The sequence below is a fragment of the Marmota marmota genome, unplaced genomic scaffold (genome assembly GCF_001458135.2).
Source record: "Marmota marmota marmota unplaced genomic scaffold, marMar, whole genome shotgun sequence".
In the NCBI taxonomy this organism is placed as follows: domain Eukaryota; kingdom Metazoa; phylum Chordata; class Mammalia; order Rodentia; family Sciuridae; genus Marmota; species Marmota marmota.
Window position 1 is genome coordinate 32006 of NW_026000022.1, and position 8554 is coordinate 40559.

General features: G+C 48.6%; 1 gene segment (V, D, J or C); it reads left to right on the forward strand.

The window, feature by feature from the left end:
- The first annotated feature begins 7595 nt into the window (after nucleotides 1–7595).
- LOC107158516 lies at nucleotides 7596–8231 on the forward strand. The segment is given in 2 exon segments: nucleotides 7596–7749; nucleotides 7870–8231. Coding segments are annotated over 2 exon segments (402 nt in total).
- The last annotated feature ends 323 nt before the right edge of the window (nucleotides 8232–8554 follow it).

Genomic DNA, 8554 nt, shown 5'->3' on the forward strand with positions numbered 1-8554 from the left:
GCAGGATGGAGGGGCTGAGCAGAGGAGAGCACCAGGAGGAGAGTAGTGAGCACTGTGAGCAGTTAGTGGACAGCAGGGCCCTGGGCCTGATGGGAGGTGAGGAAAGCATTTGTACTGGATGTCAGGCTGCTCCCTGGGTGTCTGCTGAGTTCCTCACACTGCTCATCAGGACTGTGCTGAGGCTAACAGCATGATAGAGTGGTAAAGTACCACAGCACACCTTGGGAGCTGACGCTGTCCTGATTATCTTTCCGGTTAGAACTTGGTGGACAGGAGGATGTGGGAGATTCTATTATGTCATAGTATTATGGATGTGAACCCCGAGCAAGGGCAGCTGAAGTAACTTCTCCTGCCACAAGTTCCATGGTGATGGAGCTCCACCCAGCCAAGGGCCAGCTTCAGTGCCTGTCCTTGTAACTTCTAGAATGCTGGGGACATGATCTTCTGCAGGAAGAAGCTCTAACTTCTGAATGGATGAAGATTCCATTGGGAGCTGATGGAGCATTAATAGCTAATTCCCCAGGGGCAAAAAAGGCTGGGGAAGCAAATGCATTGGACTCCTGTGGGAAAAGCAGACATATAGGAAACACGGCTCAGAACAGAAAAATGTAGCCTGAAGAGCTGCTCAGCCTGACCAGGGAAGGTTATGGTCCAAGCCCTCACCTCCCCATGTGACCCTTTCTGAGGAGCCCAAGGAAATCCAGCTGGATCCTCTGTAAATTGGAACCAGGAGCTGAGGGCCTCCACATTGCCCAGGGTAGAAGCTGGGATCTGGTCAGACATGCACATCACACAAGAAGGAGAGGAGAGGGTTTTAGAGGGTAATTGAAGAAAGACATTCCTGTCTGCTAGGCAGCACTGGGGTCCATCTCAGGGACCTAGTTCCTGGATCCTGAGGAGCCAGAGCCAGGCCCTTGTCACCTGGTCACTGGTGGTTTCTTGTATCACACTATGGGGCTAAAGAGAGGTGCTCATACTACATATCACACAGGGTGAGTTTCTCCTGGGCCTGCAGGAAAGATCAGTAAGGAGCAAGGAGGAGGTGTGGCCTGGTCATCTCCTCCTAGCCAGGACAGATAACCCTACCTCATGGAAAGGACCAGTCATGGGAGATGAAGAGAGAAGTGAGACCACAGCCTCCATGCTGTTCCTTGTAAGACTGTTCCAATGTCAGCTGGGCAGTTTATCAGCCAGGTGAGGCATGAGGAAAGAGGTGAAATTCTGTAGCCCAGGAGGGAGATCTGCCCTCAGGCTGAGCCCAGGATTCTCCTGCTAGGACCACTGGGTGTTCAAGTGCAGAGAGAAGGAGGCAACTCTCCGCCCCAGGAGCCCCACTGGCCCCTCCCAGCTGCTTTGCATGCCCCACCCACACTGCTTTCTAGAGCCATGAGTGACTGCTTAAGGCTCTGGGGAGCTCAGTGTTAGGTGGGACCCTAAAGGAGCCATGGCAGTCCCCAGTCAGCTCCTCTGTGTCCTGTTATTCTGGCTCCCAGGGGAGGGACCATGGGATGGTTCTGCATGTCTGTGAAACCTCTGTCATTGTGGTTGAGTCCTGTGTCCTGGCACTTCTGTTTAGTAAGCCCAGTGATTCAAGCTCAGGGTGCTGCAGGGTCCTGGCTCTACTGTGGAGACTGGGGTATGGCCTAGACTGCACAGGTGACCTTTCTGTTCTCTTTCCATCTCATGTACCATAGGAGAAATTGTGCTGACACAGACTCCTAGCCTCTGTGGCTTTGTCTCCAGGGGAAAGAGCCACTCTCACCTGCAGGGCCAGTCAGAGTGTTGACAGCTCCTTAGCCTGGTACCAGCAGAAGCCGGGAAGGCTCCCAGATGCCTCATCTATGGAGTATCCATCAGGGTCAGTGGCATCCTAGCCCAGTTCAGTGGCAGTGGGTCAGGGACAGACTACATTCTCTCCATCAGCAGCTTGGAGCCTGGGAATGCTGCAGTTTATTACTGTCTGCAAGGTCACCCAAATTACCACAGTGGTTCAGTTCCCAACAAAAACCTCACTAGCCCTGCTGCCACCCTCTCTCCCCTGGGGCACAGCAGCTGCCCCCAGAGGCCCCCAGTCAGATATTTTGTACTTTTCTCTTTCCCTGCTCCTGCAAAGTTTGTGTGAGAGAGGAAATAAAACTTCATTCAGGTCTGAAAGATTCATAGTCTCCTACACCCTCCTTTACTAACCTGGGAAAAAATATGAGAGATTAGAGAGGATGGGAACACTTGATATTATTTCCCTACTTCACCAGGTGAGGATGGAGTCTCCAGAAGAGTCATAGTATCCCAAACACAGGTGGAGTTAAATATCCCTAAGAGTAATTGATTTTTAGATATTTATTTCCTTTTCATTTTGACATCAACAACATCTTGCTAAATCTGTCAAAGCATAGACACTGTCAACTGTGGCTCCAGAAATAGCTCCAGGTTCTGCTCACATTTATTTCCTTTCAAAGCCAGGATAAGATGGGGGAATCTTTAACACTTTCTTTTTGGTTTTGTCCACACAAAGCTTCTCAGTTATTCCTGCTTCTCCACCTATAGACAGCCCAGAGTTCCAAGGAGGTGGGAATTGGTGGAAGGTCAGGCTTTCTGATGAGCATGTACCTCCATCCATCCTAAGGAGCTACCATCTGAGTGATTTGTCTTTTTCCTGTCAGAATCCTGCATCCTGATGTTTGACACTGAATAATAAAGAGTGTGAATAGAACTGTAGCTCAACACACCTGCACATAAATTTCTTAAATATTCAATCACTTAGGGAGTTATTTAGGAAAAACCTCCAGATCCCATTCAAGGACAATGTGCAATAGGTTATTTCAACAATGAAATGCCAAGAAAATTCCAGCTGTCCTAGCAATGAACTTTCTTTCTTTTTTTTTTTTTTTTTTGGTTTCCCCCTCTGTCCAATAAACTGTCAAATTCACAAGCTCAGTATCTCAGAACATGCAGAACCTGATACCTATCCCCAAAGGAATATGTTCCTGTGAAGAGGCACCATGACCTCATCCACCTGCATGAAAGGCCTTAGACTCCCCTTCTCACCTCCCAGTCCACAGGCAGCCTCCTTCCCTTCCTGGAATCCCTCTGCTCCCAGTGCTGTGGAGGCAGAGGTGAGCTGAGACCTCCTGTCCTCCATGCCAGCTGGCCTCACAGAAAATCTCGCTCTTTTCACAAACCTGGGTGTCCCAGTTTGGCTTCCATGTGCATCAGGGGTAAGGCCTGGTTGGTGTCAATTACTTTCATGGAAACATTTGGAATCCCAGAGCAGCCCATCTCTGGAGCTCAGGTTTGCTAGCAAGACTCCTCCCACTAGTTGCTTCATCATGAATCTCTGCCAGTCTCTCCAGAACAAAGTGTTCCTGTGCAACTCGTGCCATTGTGCGTTTCCCACTCAGCACAGGAGATGGGCATTTGTTTCTCTAGTGCTGTCTCGTGTTTGGTGAAGGAAACTGGGATGTTTTTACACAGACTCTTGTGCTTGAATTTGAACCTTTGAAAAACATGCCAGGTGTTTCACCATTTTACAACAGAGTCCTGGTATTTATCATTGCTACTCTGACTTCACATTAAAATCAGCTGTTTATTATATTCTGTTACCTGGAAAACGGAAGAAACACATTTTCCTTTCCTTTTGAAGTATCAAGGAAATTATGGGTTGGAAGATGTGAAGAGCAGAGCGATGACCAGGAGCATTGACTGCAGAGCTCACTCTGGGCTCCTCCTAGGCACACTTTGACTGTAGAGCCTCAACCTCCTTCTTTGCAAAATAGAGATAAGAAGTTTATTTTTCACAGGTTCCTGAACTGAATGTGACATAATGATATTAAAGGAGACTTTCAAAAATAAATATATCTTTGTCTGCTTGTTTTTGGGTTGAAAAGCCTAATATGAACATAGCAGTCCATCTAGTGTCTTGCAAAGCAGAGGCAGGAGAATCACAAGATCAAAGCCACCTTCATCAACAAGAAGGCACTAAGCAATTCAGGAAGACCCTGCCTCTAAATAAAATACAAAAGAGGGCTGGCGATGTGGCTCAGTGGTTGTCTGCCCTTGAGATCAATCCATGGAACCAAATAAATAAACAAATAACAAAAAATAAAAGTAAAATAAGATAGCAGTCCATCTCAAATTCATAAGCAAACTCAATACAATAATTACAAAAGCACAATTGCATCTTCTTTATTTCTTTCTCTTTTTTTGCATAATTGTTAATCACTTTTTACAGTTAACAGGATAATTCAGGGGACACAGAGAGACTAAATAATCTTACAAAAAAGAAGTTCACTGAGAGGCCTCAGTTTCTGATTTCTAATGTTTTAAATTTAGTTTTGTTGGTTGTTCCTCTGTGGTGCTGGGGACAGAACCCAGGCCTCCCCCATGATGCCATGCTCTCACAGTAACCTGACCCCAACCCTCCCTTCTTGCTACCACAGTGCTGGAGGGTGAGAAGTCACTGTCCCCTGCAGACCCAGTAAGAGCATTGCATCTTCCAGCCTGGCACCATCAGGACCAGGCCTAGCTGCTGAGATCCTGCTGCCTCCTGCTGCCCTCTGCACACCCTGCCTGCCTGGGAGGGCTGTGGGGCAGGGACACAGGCCATTCTGGCCCCCAGCAGCCACACTTCCTTCAAGGCACATTAACTTCTTCCTGTCCCCACTAGGGGACAAACCTCCACTCAGATGCTGCTTGTGCACAGGGGGGCTGACAGTCTGAGGAACCTCAGGGGAGCAGGTTGGGGACAGCTCTGAAGTCACACCCTCTCTCCACTTCACATTTCTTCTCCCTGGATCCTGGGCTCCTCCAGTGTCTCTCCTCTCCCTCCTGCCTGGGTCTTCTATGTCCTGTCCCTTCCTACACCTGTCTCTCCTAATTTCTCACATGGCTGTCCTCATGTGGGTCACAACCCTATTTTCCTGCACATCCTGGCCCTTGTCCTGCCTCTGACTCCACCCCTTGGATTCTCATGGGAGAGTCAAAGGTGGTGCCTGGTGGTCTTTACAGACCAGAAAGGAGAGCAGCAGGTGTTCAGGGCTTTATGTGTGGCCGCCATGGTCCACTGTGAGCAGAGTCCCTGCATCATGGCAGATGTGACCTGCCAGAGGCACTTGTGTCCTTCTAATCAGAAGAATGGCCACCAGCATGTGTGGATGGGTTTGTCCTGTGTCCATGCATTCACTGAGCCAGCTCTTCTGCCCTGTGTGGGGAAGCAATCATACAGGAGCTGCCCATGCCCAGCTCTGGACATAGAAACAACTTCCCATCTCTAAGGCACTTGCTTCTCTCTGTCACTGGAGCCCGTCACATCCCTCCAGTGTCTTCAACAATGGGAAGGTCACTGTTCCAGGCAGCAGGTGGACCCTGTGCATATCCTGAACTCCATGGTGCTCATGCTCAGTCCTGAGAGTGGAGAGCAGCCATGGGTTTAGGCAAGAGATGCCAGCTTTACCTGCCCAGGCTCAGGGTGTCTGAACTTAGAGTCCCATGGGCAGGGTGGCCCACACCTGTAATCCTGGACACCTGGAGACTGAGGGAGGTGGACTGCAGGTTCAAGGTCACCCCAGGAAAACTATGGAACACAGTATGTAGACAAAAGGAATCTGACTTGGATGTAGTTCATTGTGGCCTAGCATGTGAGAATCCTGACTGCGTCACTGCAGCTGAGAAACTAATAAACAAACAAACAAATAAATAAATATAAAATCCTATACTTATCAAAAAGTCAAGAAATACCTATGCTCATACACACATTCATACTAGAGTTACAGAGTAAACACAGACTTAATCATAGGATTTATATTTTAAAAATTACATATGTGGCATGGAGTATTCCTTAAGTTGTAAATTGAACTCTGGCTGAGAAGATGCTCAGGGGGTCTTTGCTGACCCCCCTCTCTGGTCTAGCAGGGTCTCTGCCCAGGACAGTGAGCTCAGCACTGAGTCTAGAACCAGGCAAGAATTGACTCTTGATCTCTGAACCTCCCTTGGCTGTGGCCTCTCTGCTTGGCTCAGCCCCAGGGTGTGGAGCACCTTCCTCCCCTGGCTCCCTGGGGGCAGCCTGAGGGCAGGGGCTCTGCTTCCCCAGGTCCTCACCACACTGCCCAGGAGAACCTCCTCTTCAGAGCCCAGGGCCAGAGCCTGCAGCTCTCAGGCAGCTCCAGCCTGAGCTCAGCCTGTGTGAGCTCCTGCCCCAGCCCCTCCCATCTACATGACCAGCAAAGTCCTTTCTTCCTCAGATGCTCTGCACACATTCCCACAATTGTCCACCTGCAGTGTGTCACCTTGCTAAGGAGAAACTTGACCTGAATGTACTTTTCCCAGCCCCACAGTAAAGATTTCATTGTAGTCTCTCTTCCCTAAGGAACTTAACACAAGCACAAGGATATTTAAAATAGGGTGAAGATTTTAAAACTCCCCCTTTTTCCTTTAGTTTACTGCTCACCAGCTCCGTCCTGCTGTTTGTGGTAGGAACAGGTTAGCCCTCCCAGACCAGGGCAGGAGGAAGTATCAGGGGACAACTGATGATCCCAGAAATGATGTGTAACTGAGGGAAGGAGGGAGGGGCTGGGGCTCCGACTCAGAGGCAAAGAACTATGCAGCATGAATCAGGCCTTGGGTTCAGTCATCAGCTCCAAAGGGAGGAAGAAAGGAATGAAAAAATGAAAGAATGAGAGAAAGACAAAAAGAAAGAAAAGTAGGAAGAAATGAAGGAAGGAAGGAAGGAAGGAAGGAAGGAAGGAAGGAAGGAAGGAAGGAAGGAAAGAAGGAAGGGAGGGAAAAGAAAAGAAAGGTTTCTGATAACTTAAAGAAGAACAAAAGTGAAAAACCTTGTCCTGCTTTATTCCTGGAAAAGTTGCTAGAGAACCTTATGCAAGACATGATGTTTAGAGACAATGCAGCCCTCTTGAGGTCATAAGCCATTACTAAGAATTAAAAGGCCCTGTGGTAATACTGGAAAAGCAGAGATATGTAAGGATTCAGAATATTTGCCGTTTTTACCAAGATGCTGCACTAGCCCAATATTCTTTAATCTTCTATAGTATTTTCACTTGTTAGTAAAATTATTCTTCTCCTAAAGGACAATTAAGAGGAAGAGCCTGGCTGGCCTTAGACCTGCTGGTCTGGAGAAGATGGGCACCATGATGGGTATGAATGTGTTCTGTGGGACTATGAGGCAGGGAGGGCTAGGTCGATGTGTGGGTCCCTCCATCCTTGCCTCTTGCCCATGCTGTGCCAATGTCCAGAAACCCCAAACACCTCAGTGAATTTATACATCTTCCTCTCTTTCTGTCTTTATTTCTGTTTTTACTTCCAAAGCATAAACTATTCCCTTGTTTCTGTAATGTCCCTTCTTGGGGACACCAACACAGAACTGTGCTTAGGATACAAGGACAGCCTGTCCTGATCCAGAAAGTGACTACAGATCACCACTCAAAGCGCAGGGGGGTGATTGTGTCCCGTGGCCCCAAGGAACCATGTCCCCCCCAAGAAAATCTGAGCTGCCCTGGTCTGACCTGGGACACCTGGACACACTGATCCTGTGTTGATTGACCAGGAGGAGCCTCCCTGCAGCTGTGCACAGCCTGCCCAGCCCTGCTTATTTGCATGTGCCCACAGCACAGCCCACTGCTCTGAGGACTTCTTAAGAGGCTGCTCACACCCTGTGCAGGAGTCAGTCCCAGTCAGGACACAGCATGGCCATGAGGGCCCCTGCTCAGTTCCTGGGGATCCTGCTGTTCTGCTTCCCAGGTAAGGAGGGACAGTACTGGGGATTTACTAATCACAGTGTTGTCAGTGCTGCCTGGAAACTCAAGTCCTCTTGTAACATAACACTCATAATAATATTTCTTTCTATGTTTCCAATGACAGGTGTCAGATGTGACATCACGATGACCCAATCTCCATCCTCCTTGCCTGTGTCTCGTGGAGACAGAGTCACTATCACCTGTAAGGCCAGTCAGGGTATTAGTGGTTATTTACACTGGTATCAGCAGAAACCAGGGCAAGCTCCTAAGCTCCTCATCAGAAATGCAAACACTTTAGAATCTGGGGTCCCCTCGAGGTTCAGTGGCAGTGGATCTGGGTCAGATTACACTCTCACCATCAGCAGCCTGGAGCCTGAAGATGTTGCCAATTATTACTGTCAACAAGGTAGCAGTTCCCCTCCCACAGTGATACAGGCCATGACAAAAACCTCCCAGGGAGCAGAAGTGTGAGGCTGGGCTGCCCCAGCTTCTCCTCCTGCTGCCTCCACCTGCTGAGGGCACTGCAGAGACAGCCAGGCCCTGAGCATTACAAGGGGGTTTGTCAGAGGATCCAGGGGAGCTTCTCTGCATTCTGACCCTTCTGCTCAGCCCCAGCAAGCAATGAGCTCACTGTATGATAAAGAAAATAATTTAAGACCCGAAGAGACTGAATTAGGCAGTATCAGGGGTTATGCAGCCGATAGGCCTCTCCATGTATTCCACATTGGAATATTTTAAGACTTTGATTTTTAGTGTACTTTAATTTTCCAGCAAAACTGTGTGATGTGCAGGGTTCTCCAATGTCCCCC